The sequence below is a fragment of the Tinamus guttatus genome, unplaced genomic scaffold, assembly GCF_059628265.1.
Source record: "Tinamus guttatus ecotype Peru unplaced genomic scaffold, ASM5962826v1 Tinamus_guttatus_pri_ptg000522l, whole genome shotgun sequence".
In the NCBI taxonomy this organism is placed as follows: Eukaryota; Metazoa; Chordata; class Aves; order Tinamiformes; family Tinamidae; genus Tinamus; species Tinamus guttatus.
In genome coordinates, this window is record NW_028289056.1 from 223,548 (window position 1) to 242,658 (window position 19,111).

Genomic DNA, 19,111 nt, shown 5'->3' on the forward strand with positions numbered 1-19,111 from the left:
AGCCGCCCCGAGGGAGCCGCTCTGAGCGCCCCGGAGCGGCGCCCGCCCTTCCCGCCAACGCGCCGCCCTGGCCATGCGCACCGCGCGCTGAGGAACGAGGGCTGCGCATGCGCTCCCCGCACGCCGAGGCGCGGGCTGCGCTGCGCATGCGCCCTCCCCACACGCCGAAGGGTGGACGAGAGCTGCGCATGCGCCCTCCCCACACGCCGAGGAGAGGGGCTGCGCTGCGCATGCGCCCTCCCCACACGCCGAGGAGAGGGGCTACGCTGCGCATGCGCCCTCCCCACACGCCGAGGAGAGGGGCTACGCTGCGCATGCGCCCTCCCCACACGCCGAGGAGAGGGGCTACGCTGCGCATGCGCCCTCCCCACACGCCGAGGAGAGGGGCTACGCTGCGCATGCGCCCTCCTCACACGCCGAGGCACGGGGCTGCGCTGCGCATACGCTCTCCTCACACGCCGAGGCACGGGGCTGCACTGCGCATGCGCTCTCCCCGCAGCCGCCCCCCTCCCCGCCGCGCGGGGGCGCGCGCTGCCTCCCGCCGCCGCCAGGGCGGGGGCCCCGCTCCCACAAGCCCCCGCGGCGCCGAGCGGGGCGCGTTAGCGGCGCGCGCGGCTCCCTCCGCCCCCCCCCGCTCTCCCCGTTATGGCGCCGCGCGTGAGGCGGCCGCGCGTGACGGTGGCCGCGCGTGAGGCGGCCGCGGGCTGCCGGCCCTGAGCCGCGGCGCCGGGCATGCGGGCGGCCCCGGCGGGAGCGGCGGCGGGCCGGGAGGGGGGATGCTGTCGCGGAAGAAGACGCGCACGGAGCTCTCGAAGCCGGGCGAGGTGCAGGGCAAGTACGTGAAGAAGGAGACGAGCCCGCTACTGCGCAGTGAGTGTCCGGGGCACGCGGCATCTCGGTGTTTTGAGGTGTTTTCCTCATGAACGGGGAAAAAAATCATCCTGTGGGCAGCGAGGAGTGGCAGGGGTGACGGCTGGGAGAGAGGCGGGACCGCACCAGCACACTGTAAACAAACATTTTTCCCTTTTTTTTTTTAAAAAAAGAAGTTTCTCAGGCCCAGTTGCTCATTCTCAGCAGGCAGCGCCCAAGCAGCCTTCGAAGCAGGTACCGCTGAGGTGAACCACACGGTTTATCCCTCCCCAAAAGCCTGGGGTTTCCCGGTGTGGGCTGTGTGTGTGCACTCCAAAAATGAGATAACTGTGCGCGGAGGACGGAAAATCCCTGTGGAAGCGAGTGCTCCCGCTCCGCTGCTGAACGGACGGCGCCGGGGCGCTGATCCCCCTCCAGCTCCCCTGGCCGCAGTGCTGCGCCTTCCTTCTTATTCTATTTTATTCTATTTTATTTTATCTTTTTGCTACGCTTTTGCAGAGCGGTGCCTGAAGCGCGCAGGAAATGCTGAAATGCACCGTGCAACAATTAGTTTTGCGGATTAGCCTCGAACCGCACCGAGCAGCAAGGAGTTGGCAGGCAGGAGCAGGCACTCGGCTTCTCTGGGAAAGAAACAACCTTTTTTAGTGGCATCTCTCCAGCCTCATCACTGTAGGCTTAAAAAAAAATAGGCTTTTTTAATATTTTGAGTTGTTGGTGTTTCTAATGGGTTAATGTCTTTTATGCATTTACGTTATTCGCTGTTAGTTAATGACCAGCTATTACCAGGTTACTTTGTAATGACCATTATAAACTTATAAATTGCACCTAGTGAGAAACACTGAAATTTTGCTTTAAGTTTTAAGTCAGTAAGAGTTTATTTGTAAATTGTAAATACCAGGCGTGACTTCCTCATAAATGAAACTTAGAGTTTGTGTTAGCTTACCTGGAGGAAAACTGCTTATTTGTGTCATGCTGAAAGTAATGGCAAGGAGTATATCACTTATTGCAGGGGAGCAGGGAAATTGTGTGAATAGTTATCCATGTTCATGTGCTGAACATATTTAAAGGGGAAAAATGAAATATCTTTGTGTTCATTTGAGAACTTATGTGTGCAAATGACATCATTCTGCTGGCTAAGCTTTGTTGTTTATGGAGAAAATACAGATTATGTTCCTGGCTCTGCCATTGATTCCTTTAGGCATATAAGCATTAATGTATTCAGTTACTGTAAGTTCATAACGATAATTGCTCCGATAAGACAGGGGCCAGGAAACTTGGATTTCTTCCCGGTAGCCAGGAAACTTGGAGGTGTGAAGCCTGGCTGATGTAGCCACAGTCAAAAGCGTGTGGTTTTGTTTCATTTTAGTTTGTGTATTTATTTATTTATTTTGCAGATACAGCTGTGTAGGGAAAACTGTGCTATTTGGGGGTTGTTTCTGTTGCTAGAGGAGGGCGTGAAGGTTTTTGTTGCCCCAGTACAAACTGCTGCATTACAGTTTTACTTGTCTCCACATCAGAGGCCCTCTAAAGGGGTTCTGGCTTTTGAGTTTCCTGAATACCACAGCGTAAATCAAGTCTTGTGGCTAACTAAATAACTTTGTATATGGAGCTGAAATTCTTATTTCTGTGCTTTGTTTTGTTTTTCCTGTTTTATTCTGTAACAGATCTGATGCCTTCGTTTATCCGCCACGGTCCAACCATTCCAAGAAGAACTGATATCTGTCCTCCTGACTCCAGTTCTTCTGCCTATGCTTCTGGTGGAGATGGGATTGTTTCCAGAAACCAGAGTTTCCTCAGAACTCCAGTCCAGAGGCCACCGCATGAAATAATGAGACGTGAAAGCAACAGGCTCTCTGCACCTTCCTATCTTGCCAGAAGTTTAGCTGATGTCCCTCGGGAATATGGCTCCTCTTCCCAGTCTTTTTTAGCAGAAGCTAATTCTGCTATGGAAAATGGAGACGCTGGTGCCCGTTGCTATTACTATGATCATTTTTATGATGCCCAGAGGAGGCGTCAGTTGAATGATCGTGTGCATGAGGACTACAGGTATTATGAACACAACAGTGATCTTTTCCAGAGGATGTCACAGAATCATGGGAGGCACACTTCGGGTAAGCACTGATTAAATGTTGGGTTTTTTATTTTTAATTTCTTCAGAAGACTTTCCTGCACAACGGCTCCTGGATACTCATGGTTGTATGTTTTAAATGTAATACCGTAGAGGGTGGAGCTTCTTTTTAGTGACATTTGTTATTTGAGTTTGCTGCTTGTTTATATTTCTCAGAATAAAGAGCTAAATCATGTGTATTAAGGAAAAAAGAGAAATATATTTGAACCGTTGACTATTTATATAATAAGTGAGATAAACTTGAGTAAGGGTTGGTGGGTTTTTTAATGAACAATATTGGATTTCATCTACTTTGTCAAAAGTTGTATAAATGTTATTAGATTTTTTCCTTTACAAATTATGAGTGAACAGATTATGAGTTACTGTGAACCATTTTTCTTATCAAGAGAGTAATATTCTGAGGAATACTATTAATTTAGATTACGTGCAAATACAGAGAAAGTAATACCGTGGAAATTGTTTTCACTCACATTGCTTGGAAACAGGGGTTTCATTCGTTAGTAGACATCTACTATTATCATTAAATATATGTAGAATGATCAACAACTCTAAACTAGTAACACGGCAGTTTTAGGTAAAATCAGAGGGAGGAATTATTACTTTACGTAATTTGTTAACAAATTGATGTATAGTTAGTGCCAAGAATGACTTCTTAGATCATATATGCCTACATCTTTCTCCCTCAAATTCCTTTGGACCTGTCTTCATTTTCTAATGGAACAAAGCTTTGCAAATAAGCTTGAAATAATATATTTTAAATATGAAATACATCATTAGTTGGTCATTGTTTGTAATCTCTAAACAAAACTGTGAATCTGTATAGAACAGTAATTCTGCTAGTAAAAATGCCAGGGCTGTTGACCTTGTGTATGGAATTCTAACCAGGCAAAGCTTTTTTCTTGTTGCAAAAGCCTTTCAATGAATGGTAGCAGAAGAGTAATGCTAGCAGTAAATAATTCTAGAATATTTATGTTCAAGACTTGCTTTATGCTTTTTGTTTGTTTTGCTAAATGTGAAGTAGTATATCTGATTTGTATGGTTCTTGAGCCAGATACCAAGTGCCTGTAAGTGTGTCCTGAGGGCTGCAGGGAGGAAAGGCAGTCAGGAGGGGAGGTTTTATTAGAAGAATCCATCAACTTCAAAATGACTGTAGTAACAGTGTATGCTTAGGAAAGCTTCAAAGAAGTGTTGCTACTTTGTACAATTGCAGTAATATTTTTTTTAAAGTGGAGATGGAGCTCTAGCAATCAGTTTTAGAGTGAACTTTAGTTGATTTTTAAAACAATCTGAAAATACATCTTTGCAGTTGTATTTTTCCCTTTTATCAACACAGGTTTCTTTCAGAAAAGACTTTGCTTGATAATTAGAAAATGTTGAGGAGCTGTTTATACTTGATCGCACTCTGTTATTTGCTGTCATTTTTACCATTAATAGTCTAACCAATTTTAGTTGTGTTTTGCAGCAGTGATAGAGTTTTTTTTTTTTTATGTATTTGTAGAGAGAAGCAAAAACAGATGATCCTTTCATCTGCCAAAAACTATTACCCTTCTCTGTTTCTTCTTTCTTCTCAGAATGAAATATAAACTCTTAAAACCCCTTGTCAGATTTCCTTGCAATAAGAATGTGGACGTAAATCTATAGCTACTGTACTTCTCAAGAATTGCTATTACTCAGTTTTTTCTTAGTAAAAGAATTATATGGCCAAATGTAAGAAAACATTAGATTTTTTTCTTAATTCTTACATCTCACTGTTGAACTCCTTTGCCCTCCTCCAGCCTTTCCCTTGAGTTCCATCAAAACCTTCTGTAATTTCTGATATCTTCTTTTCCCCTTTGCCCTTCTTCTCTCATTTCCAAAATATGGAGACAGGTCTTTTATTGTTTTTGGGACCTTGTCTTAATTACTTTTTCCTTATACCTCTCCAATGTAATTCTGAAGTGTTCCAGCTAATCAAAACAGTTTTTAAAGATAATTCATGTCTGCTGTTTAGAAAATTGCCTAATACCCACAGGTTTGTGGTATAAGTCAATTTATTATCTAGGATCTGTCAGTGCTGCTTTCTACCCTTTTCCCCCACGTTCCTAAAGGGTTCCTTTGGTTCCTCTGTTACGGTTTGACTTGACCACTAACCAAGCGTTGCCTGATGCACACAGGGTGTATTAATTAATGGTGAATGATTGGTTTGACACGGGTTATGGCTAATGTGAATTTTGGGAACTAGTGGTCTGGGAAAAAAAGCGATGCAAAAGAATTTTGGCTTTCAGTCAAAATAAAGATTCTGTTCCTTATGATTTTGAGGTAATTCGAAAGTGTGTTCTGACTGAGATCTTCGTGCTCAAAAGTATTCAGGAAAGTATTTAAGCAAATCCCTTGATATTTGAACAGTTTGTTCTGATAATGCTGACACCTTTTACAGGCGTTTATCATTAAAGTTGTGTTTTCCCTCTCAGTAAGATTTAATTGTTGGTGTCCGTTTTTTATCCTCAATGGCTTTAATTGGCAACCTAAAAGTGCTTTTCCTGAAAAATGTCTTCAGTTTAGACGTTCTCTGTTCATATTTTTGGATGTTTAGCTACCTCTGTGGCGTTTCTTTACTACTTTTTTGTTTATTTTTCTGTGTCCGTTTTGAACTTAATTCTAAGAGACTTTACCTGTCTTTCCTCGACATCTCTTTCCTCTCTTCTAGGTTAAAGGTTTTGGGAGGTCTGTGGTTGAAGTTATATCTACAGTATAGATTGGAACTAACTTGTAACCAAGACCTCAGAGTTATTTGTACCTGTGTGAGCGGTAAGCTACTAAATTCTTACATGTATATGAAATTTGCTGAGATTTTAAATCACAGTGTAGAGAGATTCACTGATGTGTTGTAAGTAGCTGGCTGATATCAGAAGAAGAAAAATGATCAAGTCTGTGAAGAGTGAATCCAGGGAGCTCTAGTGAGAGTAGGTTCACAGCCTATTAAATTATGCCTCTTCATAATTGCAAACTGGTGTTTGTGTTTAATAGGAGACCAAAAGAGAAGCAGAAATTATTAAATGGAACCTATTTAGAGCTTAATTGGCAGAGTTGCTTTAAGTGTACGCACCTACTATCTCTTTTTTAAAATACAATTCCTGACATTTTCCCTTTTTTTGTGATGATTCTGCAGTAATTTTTTGCAGCCTACTTCTCCAAAGCATTGAGAGTACTTCCTGCCGCTTCCTATTTGTGAATTTATGCTTACTTGGAATGTCCTATTCTCTTTGACCTATGAGATGCTTGTGTTCAGGAAGTACCTTCGGAAATTGGGAGGTAGATTAGGAACGCACAGAGACTGCAGATCCAGCTAAACTTTTTTATTATTAATTCCAGTTAATTAACTATTATTTACCCCCTTAAAATTAAACAGTTTGTTTATTTTCTCTTCCTGTTCCTTACCTGTTTTGGAAAGATTTTAGCATCTTCAGGAAAAAAGGAGAAAAGGCTCTCAAGACAATTGATCTAATTACAGACTGATATGAAGGCCTTTCGGTAGCTAGGTTTGTTTTTCAGCACTTGATTTCATTAAAGCTAGTGGTGGGGAGTTTATAGGCTCTAAAACTTCTTTGCCAACATCAACTCTTTATCAAATAAACGGTCACGAAGTGAGGCTTTCTCTTCAGTGTCTCTGCTCTTTTCCCTTTATGCTGAACTGCTTTGTTGGCATGATTTTCTCGTGTGCTTTTCACCACCACTCTTGACAAACTGAAGAACTGTCCTTTGACCTGGGAACCCTTCCTCCTTCCCAGAATCTTGGGACTCTTTCTAGGCACAAAGCACTTAAAAATCCTTGTTGGGCTACAAAATCGCTACAAAAACTACTGCAAAAATTGTTTTCTTTGCTCTGTGTTAATTTCCAAGAACCTTGCCTTGACTGAGGAGCATGTTGCATATTTTTCTCATTGTGGCATTACTAGCTTAAGATGCATTTCTGAGGGAATAACCTCACATGAAGGAGCTCTTCATATTAATATTTTATATTGCAGTAGAATATAGTGTTCAAAATTAAGCTTTGGGTTCTGTTATGAGACTGCATTATTGCTGAAGGTGTCGAGAATGAGGCTGAGTATAGGGCCTTGCCTAAATTAAAATTTAGGCTGTTTTAAGCCTTAATACTGCTACTAAAAAAAAATGGCCTCTGTTCCTTTGTGCTTTATTTTTATGGGTGATGAGAACTTACGTAGTGATATTTCTAAGCCAATAAACTGCCTTGAATAGGATTTTCTTTTTGCTCTGGAATAGCATATGCCACCTTTGGGGCTAGCTTTTTACAAGAGAGAGGGTGGGGGGAAAACAAAGCCGCAAATGTTGTTGCTTTTAAGAAACATCAGTATTTAACATCTGAAGGAGAAAAAGAGAAGTTTCCAAAGATGCAAGTTGAAAATTATCTACAATCGAATAAATTTAAATATGTTAATGACTGTTCCTAATTTTGATAGTGCTATTTAGTTTGTTTTAATAAAATCAAGAACTAAAACTTCTTCTTTTTTTCCATAGATAATTTTGCATTGTGTTGTCTAAATCAAGCACCAGTTTGTGATTCAGGGGATATCCTTAGTATTTACAATAATTCCTGTGTAAAACTTTGGGCTGCCATGGAAGTGTTTTTAACCTAAGATCTTAGCTGATCTTTCAACAGAGAAGATGATCATACTTCTTTGGGCTGTATTGCCCAGGGAGGTTAACAGTCGCATTAGATGGTTTCAAGCTATCTTTAAATACCATCTTATAGGTCCTGTAGCTTTCTTCTTTAGGTAGCACTTTGAAAAGATCAAATGTGAAGTTAGGGCAGTCTGATCTTTTATTGATGCCTACAGGGATATAGATCAGAAAGTGGATTCTCAGCTCCTGTCATTGTTCTAAATCACAGTAGAGACTGTTCAATGTACACTCACCTTCTCTTAAAGGAAGCACTACTGAATATTGTAGGAACTTATTTTGATCTTTGGTAACCCCAATTATACAAACAAATGTCTAAATTACAATAATTGCTAATGTGGAAGCTGTAATGATTTGATGGTGCTAGGACCCACACTGATTATTGCTTGACTTCATAAGACTTCCAGCGCCCAGAATGTTTTGATATGTCTGTGATTCTGTACTTCAAATAAACACACATTTCTACATACGATAATCTACAGCATGAAATGCAACTGTTTGTTTATAAATATGATGATCAGTTTCATAATTAAAACTTCCTAGGTGTGGCAGCTTGGAGCACTGTTCAAAATTGTTAACTGATCTGTGTGAATTCATCTAGCAGTACCCACCTCTGCTGCTTTGCGTGTGAAGTGAAAAACAATGGCAAAATATATAATGTATTTGAGGTCTGATATTTTTGCTCTTTACATCTTGGGAAATTAAAAAAAAAAATCTGATGCTTAGTGAAGTCACGGCTAGAATTTATTGCCTGTGCAAACACAAACTACCAATGTTGCCTTTCTGTTGGGTTAATTGTCACTTTTACTCTGCTTTCTAGGTAATTTCTCTACATAATGAGAATCAGAATTTCTTTTTTGCCTGATTCCAGCTCCCATTTTTGTCTGGCTTTTGTATCAGAATACACAGGCTTTTTGCCAAGAAAACTTCTAGTTCAGGGGGTGGCTGCTTATATGTTAGACTGGTTTGAACAACTGTAATCCAAACTTTCAAATGTTAGAAAGCATTAACCTTTGTTCCAAGGAAGAAATGTGTATATGTTTTGCTGCTGGAATCATGCTAGAATTTAAGTGGGAGGGACCATAACAAAAATATGGACTTGTGCTGGTTTTAGCAATAAACAGAAAAATGTCTTTATACTCTTGTGAAAGTTCTTTCCCACAGTCAAGTTTTTTTTTTCAAATCTTCTCATTATGGTAATTGTTTTTGTTATTGTTTTTTATATTTGCATGACATTGCAACACAGCAGCCCAGCTAACTGGAGAAAATGCAGAACTTGTTTACCCAAAGTAAAGTATCTCTTCAAAAAACTTAAATGTTTGTAGTTTGTCATTGGAATGAAAACAAACAGAGTGACATAACTGTAGCTAAGGCCTGAAATAGTCCCCCTGGCCCCAGTACTGCCAGAGGTCAGGAAGCCTCTAGGATGTTTCTCCTCACTGCAAGTAAAGGTCTAAGTTGCTTAATCCTGATGAGAGACGGGAGCTAAATCACGAACACAGTTTTTAACTTTGCTTTGTAAAACTTCACAAACAGGGAAATACTCTTAACAAAAGGAAATGCTGCAAGGCCAAATAGTTGAAAACATGACTAAGCTAGAAATAGATTTGTAGATGAGCTTACATGTTTTAAAGAGCAGTAGGCAATAGGAAGAAACCATTGGAATGTTTTTGCTGCCTTTCCTGTTACTTCATTATTGATGACTGTTATGTTTTATGTGCAAGCTGGTATTTATAGTAGATAAAACATGCTCTCCAAGGGTTGTTATTGTGTCTATATTGTTGGAAAGGTCTGTTCCGTGTCACAGAGTAGGAGGATGAAATTGCCTGCATAGCAAATAGCTTGGCTGTTGTGTTCTCTCACTTAAGTGTCACCGTTGGTTTTTTGAATTAGTAAAAATACCCAACATTTCTTTTTAATATTATCTTTTAGATAGTCTGTTCCTCTTCCACTTTTTCTCTCAGAAAAATAAGCACGCAAAAAAATGTTGTTTCTGATAAACAGAAGCAAAGGAGGGTTTTCCTCAGTCTGCAAAACATGTCTTTAAAGGAATCAAATTCTGGCTTCCAAGAAAGTGGAAGTAGTAGCTTCCCCACCCCTTCCTCTGGGCTGTAGGAAATAGTACCCAAACTTTGGGAAATGCAGTAATTCAGTAGATGTATTTGCTTGCAGGATGCAAAGACAATTGGAGACTCCTCACCTGTAAAACTTTGGGTAACTGCAGGAAGATACTTAGTACTTCAAGGATAAAGAGAGTTGAGTATGGGCCAACACTTGCACTAGGTAGAAGTCTTTGAATGAATGAAACTGTCAGGGGAAATACCTGATTATGTCACTTTTTAATGTGTGTATCTTTGTAATGATTTTATCTGGAGAATTATCTGAAGCTGGAGAATTATTTTTAGGGCTTTTATTTCAACTACCTTCTTAACTATCTGTAGTAGAGCAAAGAAAAAGATAAATTTGCAATGGTGTCTCTTTTAGTATGTCTTGGCAGCTAGCACATTAATTTCAATAATATAAAAGCTGTTTCTATCTTGCAACAAAGTATTTAAAAAACTAGTAAACAACCTTTTAAGCCAGCTATTTAGTTACAGATCATGATGTGCTGTGTTTCTAGGGCAGAGGTAGGAACTTAATCCCATGTTGACTCCCATCAGCTCCCCTGCCCCAAATCCATTTAACCTAGCCTATAGCTTTCCTTTCTCCTGGGGAGACTTTTCTCCTAGTGCAGCCTTCTTGAAGAGGGCTGCAAGCTGTCGTTTGTCCATGTTCCTCATTGGCATTAAGAAATGTAGGTGCTTAGTACTAAAGAAGAACAAGATGCAGAGAAGCAGATAAACAGACATCCAGACCAGGAAAGTCCTGCCAAGCCCCGTGGGAGGGCTGGGGGAAGAAGACGCCAGGAGGTTTTGTGACTTGATGCTGACAACAGGTCTCCATGACATGCGGGTTGCGGTCAGCGGGCAGGGTGGCTCCTGCCTTCACCCGTCGCTGTGTGTAAAAGCACCCGTGCTTGGCAGAGCAGCAAAGACCTGGCAACACAAACTTCACTTTGCACAGGAGCCCTGTGGCAAAGGGCTTGGCAGGATCCTCTCTGCATCCAGGTTTTTATCATTTCTGCAAACACTTTTTGTCTATGATTGCCAGTGATAGCTGTCAGCACAATATGGTGCTAACTATTTTTTCTCTGCTGTTTTGGTTTACCTTTTTCTGTTGCTACTATTGACTGGCTAATGTGAAAGGCTTTAGTGTGCAGTGACAATTGTACTTACTGACTTTAATTAGAAAATGAAATAGACATTATTTTGTCATAGGTAAATAGCATCAGTGCAGCTTTAATAGCATATTAACATAAACTGTCACTGAGATAAAGCTTTAACATCAGTAATCTTATTTCAGCTCTCTACTCCACAAATTAGGACAATAGCAGCTTAATCTCTGTTACGTATGCTAACACACGGCCCTAATTGCAAAAGCAAGGATGGCAGGGTGGTTAACTCTGAAGGAAGCTAGGCACTGATCTCCAAAGATAGTTTAATATTTCAAGAAATGCCAATATAACTGCAATGCTCTTTGGCTATGTTCATTTAGGTGAATGCAGAGCTTCTGTCCTGATTTGTGTTACAGAAGCCAAAGCTCTGTGTATGGACTGGGAGGAGAGCAGAAGCAAATGTGATTTAACAGGGAATAGCCGTTTTGATTTTTATCTGTGTTTTTTTTAACTAATGTGCAAAAACATGTGTAATGTAATTGTGACATTGTAAATGTCACAGTACTGTTAAAAATTGATGATACTGGGTCTCCCCTAGGTGAAAATTGTAAACTTTGTACATAATGTAGATTTTGAGGTATTGGCATTTTAGCTCAATACTGTTTTTTCCTTTTTTAGGCATTGGGAGAGTTGCTGCTACTTCTCTAGGAAATTTAACAAATCATAATTCGGAAGATTTACCTCTTCCTCCTGGCTGGTCAGTGGACTGGACTATTAGAGGAAGGAAATACTACATAGATCATAACACTAACACAACTCACTGGAGCCATCCCCTGGAGCGCGAGGGGCTGCCCCCAGGGTGGGAGAGAGTCGAGTCTGCAGAATTTGGAGTGTATTATGTGGATCACATCAATAAAAGAGCTCAGTACAAACATCCTTGTGCTCCCAGGTATGCAAGAGATCGTCTTGTATTTTATGATTTTTTTGGTTAAGGTGCAACTGTTCTTACCTCGTATGTATTATGCTCAAAACATCTTAATTCTAGAAGTAAGTTTTGCTGGTTCTTGACTAAGACTTTTCAAAGTTGCAGTTGTTAGTCTGTCTGATTTATTCTGTCCTCAGTTTAGAAACAGGATATTGTTCCTAACTCTCTAGAATAAGGCAATTCTTCAGCTATCAGTAAATTGCTGAGAAAAGAAGTGAGCTGCAAATAACAACAACAAAAAAAGGTGTTTAGCAGACTATCTGAACAAATAATCCACCGTTCAGGTAGAATATATGTTAACTTTTCTCTAGAATGAAAATACATTTTAACTACTTATTATACAGAGATAGAATGATGTTAGTATACTCTAAACTCTACCACTTATTTCCTGCTATTGCAGTTTTTATTGTTTCCTGAGAAGAAAAAGTTTAGTATATAGAACTAAAGATAAAGAAATGAGGATATCCTTTGATGTTATAAATGGAACAACTTTTAGTAGTTTCTGCTTGAATATGCTTATTCTAAAATGTGAAACGGTAGAATATTGGTTGAATTAATACTTGCATTTTTTAGTCTTTCAAAATAAATTTGCTTTTTGATCTACTTTAAGATGCAGGTAGTGGGCACCAGGTGAAGAGATTTAAGGTGAATTTTTTAGTGTGCTAGCAGAGTACCAACAGATGCGATTGCAAAGATGCACTAAAACAGCAACAGAAAGTTGCCCTCAGTAAAGGGCTGCTGGAGTGACACTCTGTGTGGTGGCATTAATCAGCCTTTGCATGCATTAATCTATGCATTGGTTAAAGATGCCAGTTTAATGATATCACTGTGCCTAACTTGTTGCTCGGAGGCTACTGAATTTATCTGTTTTCCTTTGTACAGTGTCCCCCGTTACGACCAGCCTCCCCCAGTGACCTACCAGCCCCAGCAAGCTGAGAGGAGCCAACCCCTCCTTGTGCCTGCCAATCCCTACCACACTGCCGAGATCCCGGACTGGCTGCAGGTCTATGCCAGGGCTCCTGTAAAGTGAGTTTTTTCCTGTGCTTTTCATAGTGCAGTACCTCTCTGCAGTTTAGAAGCAAACTCAATTCCTTTTGTTAATTAAAAGTAGAGTCCTCTTATTGCTAGTAGAGGAAGAAGTTGTACCAGATGTTTTCAGGCCAGAAACATGATAAAAAGTAGGTATAATGATATCCACAGCCTGTAAATGAATTAATGATGTTAGGGAAAAAGATATATAACCCATTATTCTTTTCCCAAAATGTAGCTGACATCTGGTGAGGTGATTTGACACTTCATTCTGCTAGTGAAAATCAGGAACTGTGAAATAAACATAACTCCTGTATTTGTGCCATTTTTATCAAAAGATTAGAATCTGTTTCATCACATTAGTCTGCTTTGTACTATACATTACTTGAAACCACCAGAGTACCTCTTGCGGTGGACATAACTTGCAAATGCTGCACTTAAGAGTGGAGAAGATGTGCTTTACTTTCAGCATGTTTGTAAGAATAATGGGACCATGTGGCTTATAAATGATATATTGAGTGTGTGTGTGTATATATATATATACGTGTGTGTATATATATACACACATATCTCAATTTCAGAGTATTAGCTTCCCAGTTTCTTACCCTTCTTTAAAAAATATCTATGCAAAATGTCCTCTGAACTTAGGAATCTTACATTCAGGCTGTCTGTCTTTTTTTCTTGCAAGAAACAATGCTATAGAAACAGGGGATCTCTTCCCCCAGGAATAGATTTGAGTCCCCATAATGAAACAAATAGTGTTTGCAGCCTTCAGCCCTGCTGAAGAGTAACATTAAATAGCAAAGCAATAAAAAACCCAGATATGATTTTAACAATTATCAAAGTGTGTACTTTTAATAAGGAAAGTATGGATAAACTGTTTACACATTACAGCAGTGAACAGTCTATAGTTGCACCTTCACAGGCTGCATGTGACACTTGCTGGCTTCCATCTTAAAAAATGAGGGTTGTTTTGTTTTGTTTTTTAGCTGCATCTAGTAACTATAACTTGAATGGGGTTTATTACTGCTTGTGGCTGCTAGGCTTGCCAGCAGCCCAGAAAGATTTAAATTGGCCTGAAATCCAGCAGTGTGCTTATGCACCTGGGAGCTACTAAGTTCCTGTAACCTATGGGAAGACTTGTTTCCTAGAAATACTTTCAGGTTCTGGCTACAACTGCATTTCTTTATTTAGACCTTTGGCACATCCAGGCAATGCAATTTTAAATGTTTCAGCAGGTTTGTTGAATGGCACTTCTTGAAACTTGAAAATATATAGCTTAAGGTTATGATGAATTTCAATCTAGTTGGTTGAGACAATATTAAAAATATTTAATTCATCCAAAGAGTTAAAATACTGTTTGCATAGTGTAGAGGAATCAAAAATCCTGTATTTTCCTTTTAATGTTCTTCCAGTAAAGCAGTGCTGGCAGTAAAAATGAGTATTCATTTTATTACAGCACACAAGGATTTAGTTCTCAAACACTCTTGTGAGGAGGCTAATTCTGTGTTACATTAGTATTAGATTGTCAACAAGCCAGTAACACGTTCAACAGTGTTGACCAAACTCTGAGTCCCAGAGCTGCACGTTTGTCTTGCAGAGTTCTGGGGTGTGAATGGAAGTAATCGAGCAAAATGTTTTCATGGTGCAGAGAAGAGTATTTTTTGCCTTTGGAAATTGTCAAATTTTGCAATTTTTGCAATTGGGAATTGAGTAGTTATTGCAATTATTAATTTTTAATTTGCATAAACTGTAGTTTTCCACACAAATAACTGTGGTGTGTTTCATCACATTTTTTACATCTGTGACTGTAATTTCAGGTTTAGCTGAGATTTAGGTCAGCCATTGTTGCCGAGCAGCAAAAATAGATGTTAGCTTTATTTTGTCTGGTTTCTCTAAGGAATGAGAATTCTGTCCACTGGAAAAAAAAGTTAATGGGCACATTGGCAGGTGTTAGCCATAATGTTTTTCTATTTTGGTGAAAAATTATCAAGCTTGTGAGAACAAAAAGAAAATATTTGGCTCACTAGACAACAGCAAGAGCGTAAGTGCAGTAATCGGGATCTTAACACGGTGAAGTCGAGAGTCTCTTGCATTTAAGGCCTTGCTGGTTCAGCCTCACGCTGAATGCATCCTATTTTGTGTTAAATGCTTATTATCTTCTGCGAACACTAGAAATCGGGTCTTCTGGCCGAGTATCCTCTCTAGCAAGCTCTTTCCCTCCCATCCAGGGGTCTAAGCTCTCCTGGAATTTTGTACTAACCTGCTTTCTTCCCTCCGTTTCTGTTTTCTCCTCTTAGAAAATGTCTCGGAGTCTAGGCAGGCTCCCTGGGAGGCTCCCTAGGCATTTGTATTCTGTGTCCTGCTCCACTAGACATCCCAGTGCCAAATGTTCCCAAACTGCGGTCTTTTTTTGGATTTGCTGGATTTTAACAATTGAATCATTTTTCAGGGTTAAAAAGTATGAATACAGTAAGAATGGATGCTGTCATCTTTGATACGATACCATGAGACAAACTGCTGGACTGATTTATAACAGAAAGTTCATATCCCTTTCTCAAAATGAAGTATTATCCAAAGACCAATGAACCGTGTCTTGTTAAATGCTTGGAAGTCCTGATCTAGGTTGTCCTGCCAAATGTAAAAAGCTTAAAAAAAGCTTATATATCCGAGCCATGATGTATATCCCAGCACTCCACTGCCTGCTGTTAAAACGCCCAAGGAAACTGTATTTCTGCCATCAAGTGATGGCAGTGGCTGGCAGCAGAAGTGAGTTATAAGGAACAGGCTGCTCTTAATGCAGCCCAGTGTGGACCTGTCTCCGTGTTCCTCGGGAGAGGGATGCGATGCCGTGTGGCACCGGGCAGCGCGTGGGCTGTGGAGCTGGCAGCGTCGCCTTGCTGTTGCAAGGGTCTTGCTGCAAACAGTGGCACAGGCCTCCTAACCATCACTTAAAGACCCCAAAATCAAAGACGTGCAGGGTTTTGAATGGGCCTGTTCTTGTTAAGCCCCTGCTGGTGGCTTGATAGTTATTTGTGCTTCTTCCTGCACTCGGCACCTCTCTGGAGAGTCCAAGTGGGGCCCTCGGACTGAAAGCGATGCCCATGTGCTGGATTTCCCAAGGAGCTGCCAACGCTGCCAGGTAGCGAGGAGCTGAAAGCCCAAGGTTTAGTTGGTCTGGGCTGCTTCCTGCATGAGGAGGTTGTTCCACGCTGCAGCTCCCGGGAAACCTGCCCATGCTATTGCCAGGGATGCAGCTTCGTTTCCTTCCTGCTCATCTCCTGCAAGAACAACCCCATCCCCTGGGAATCCTCCTGGCTGAGGAGCGCGTTTGAGTAGATGCCCCTGACCCAAACCTGGTGGATGGGTAAATCAAAGCCGTGAGAAGGGCTGCTGCAGCGTGAAGAATGGGAATGCAGTTTAGAAAGAGGTTTATTTATTACTTAATAATCATGGACTTAACCCACTGTGGCAAGAGCTGCTGTGGGCCAGCATCCCGCTGCTTTCTCCTCGCAATTCCAATTCCCGGCTCCCGGGGAACGTGCCGAACGCAGCATCTCCTGCTGGATGTGATGGCAGAGCCGCTGTGCCGCGACGCGGTGCAAGAGCAGGGCCTCTTAAATCCCCCCTCTGCAACACGGCTGGGATTTCCTTGGAAAACCTGCGTAGCAATACAAGGTTTGTACCAGGGCCTTGGAAATCCATCCTCCCTGCCACTGGCACAGAAAGAGGTATGTTTGGGAAGAGCAAGGAAGAAAATTCTTACCTCCTTACAGGGAGGGCTGAGAAGCAGTCACATCTCCATAGAGTTTGGTCTGGTGGCAGCTAAAAAGTGACCAATTCCAATGCAGAACATCCCAGAAAATACATGGATCAGTGTTGTAAGGGTCGTCCTGAAAACTTGGGAAAAGCTGAGCTGTGTTTGCATGGCCAGCCTTTATCCTGGTGCTTTACTCCCTTCAATAGGGTTGGGTGGTTTGTGAAGTTCTGCGTAAAATGGTAAATGAAATTATTCCAGACACTGAATTTGGGGAATACTGAGCCATGTGGTTGGTGTAAAAGATGATCAGCACAAGTGAGTCACTGATGATTCTATAAGGCTCTATATCATAAAGGCAGACTTTATTTGACAAGCAATCTAGTTCCCTCCTAGACATTAAGGAGTGCCGGTTTTGATGGTGGAAAATTCCTTGCAGGAGAAAAGGCAGAGCCTTGATTAGTCACCAGGGCTGCCTGGCAGCTACGACCCAAAACTCCAGGAAACGCCTGCTGGACTCAAACAGGGAGGCTGGAAGAGGCTTCTGCTGTGTTTAGTTTATCCATATATACATGTATAATGTCAGTAGCTTTGATATCCAAAAGGTGTGATCATCAAGGGATGTTTAAAGTTTGTCAGAAGGTGAAGAAAACATTAGAAATGTGCAGAGTGGTTCAAAATTGTTCTCTTTAACAAAAAGCGTCACTGGGAGCTCGACGCTCCTGTAAGGAAAGCGATGCCGAATTGTGTAGGAGAGTGTGAGAGGGAAAGGCTGAGTATATTTAGCTCCCTTGTGGTTAGCAGCGCTCAGAAACATTCTCTGTGTGTTGTTTTTCCTGCTTTGTGGATCGATGCTTCCGCTTTGCCTTGCCCTTCGCTGTGCTTGGCCCTCCGTCCTGCGGGGCGACTGCTTTGGCTTTTAGCAAAGCTGGTCCCTGCGTCGCCCGTACCGTAAGGGCTCGTGTTTTCCTTGCAATTCCCACCTCCTGCAGGTTCCTTGTGGCGAGTGTCCGTCCTCCCCGTGGAAGGAGTCTTGGCAGGCCCTGTTTGTGGCTGTTAATTCTGGCCTAATCTTATTCCTGCCTCCCCGTAGCCTTCAGTGACACCCCTAATCCCCTCCGCATCCCCTTGGTGTTCATGACCCACCCTCCCCGATTCCCTGATTGCTGCTAATGAGCCAAGAGCGCTCGTTAAGGCTCTAATGAGACTGCCCTGAGCACAGCAGTGTGCACTGGGGGAAGACTTGCACCCTTCTGTCAGGGAAGGCACTTGCTGAGGATTAGGGTAAGCTGTTAAAATAATTTATTTTCCCCTGTGTTACTCTAATTGTAAAACACGTTTTACTGCTAAACGTTTCAATGTTGCCAAAGTGCCTTTTCTCCCTTGTTTTATTATAACCAGTTAGTGGCACCTTTAGCCTTTCTAGAATTTGGTTTTATAAAGTGTTTTGTGGTTTTTAAGTGGTTCTGTTTTTTTCAGCCTAGCGTTAAGTGATATTTCTCCAAATCAGAGTCACAACTGCCTTTAGGTGCTAATTACTGCAAGCTTCCTTCCTAGAAGACAGGAAGGAATCCAATCAATGCATATTGCTAGAAATCACCTTTTATCTCCTTCAAAAAAGAGGAGGACGCAGAAACCCCGCGTGGCCGGGCCGCGTCGCTGAGCGTCCCGCGTGTCCCCCCAGGTACGACCACATCCTGAAGTGGGAGCTGTTCCAGCTGGCCGACCTGGACACGTACCAGGGGATGCTGAAGCTGCTCTTCATGAAGGAGCTGGAGCGCATCGTGAAGCTCTACGAGGCCTTCAGGCAGGCGCTGCTGTCCGAGCTGGAGAGCCGCAAGCAGCGGCAGCAGTGGTACGCGCAGCAGCACAGCAAGAACCTCTGAGGCTCCTTCCCGGGAACGCCGCCGGATTCCCAAGGTTTTCCCAACTCGGAACAAGCGCTTGCGTTGAAGAGGCAGCTTATTTTCGTTGACGTTGCACCTTCGTTATTATCCTCTTGAATATTTTTCTACATGTATTATGTATTGTTTATAAAAATGAAAAATGTTTGTTGCTTTTTTTTTTTCTCCATACAAAAATCTAGTTTGTTGCTTTTTTTTTTTTTTTCTCCATACAAAAATCTAGTTTATTCTGAAAGCCAGTGTGGAATTGAATCAGACTTGATTCTGCTGTCTTCTTCTAGCAGTCAGCTGTATTATTAAGAAGCTGACCATATATTTTTAAATGGCAGTAGATACAATTTTAAGAAGTGTCCAGGATGCAAAACATCGTTAAAGTCCAAATTAATAATTGGGTTTCTTTCCCTCGCGATTTTGTATCTTTCTCTCTAGAGAGGCCTGTTCTTTGTTTACAGCTTTAATGTACAGAACACTGAGACTGTTACTTCTCAATAACAACTAGTGCTATAATCACACAGAAGATTTCCTCAATCTGAGCAAAACACTTCAT

General features: G+C 41.7%; 1 protein-coding gene across 1 annotated transcript; it reads left to right on the top strand.

Moving 5' to 3' along the window:
- Positions 1 to 716: 716 nt before the first annotated feature.
- On the top strand, positions 717 to 18,546 carry SAV1 (salvador family WW domain containing protein 1). Its single transcript, XM_010223916.2, has 5 exons — positions 717 to 870; positions 2,535 to 2,981; positions 11,568 to 11,838; positions 12,757 to 12,900; positions 18,345 to 18,546. Exons 1-5 carry the CDS (start codon positions 777 to 779, stop codon positions 18,544 to 18,546), a joined length of 1,158 nt encoding a protein of 385 aa, XP_010222218.1. The 5' UTR covers positions 717 to 776.
- Positions 18,547 to 19,111: the final 565 nt, after the last annotated feature.

Coding starts and splice junctions, on each gene's coding strand:
- SAV1 (XM_010223916.2), top strand. CDS start 777: ATGCTGTCGCGGAAGAAGACGCGCACGGAGCTCTCGAAGCCGGGCGAG. Junction 2,982..11,567: donor TCATGGGAGGCACACTTCGG/GTAAGCACTGAT, acceptor TTCCTTTTTTAG/GCATTGGGAGAGTTGCTGCT. Junction 11,839..12,756: donor AAACATCCTTGTGCTCCCAG/GTATGCAAGAGA, acceptor TCCTTTGTACAG/TGTCCCCCGTTACGACCAGC.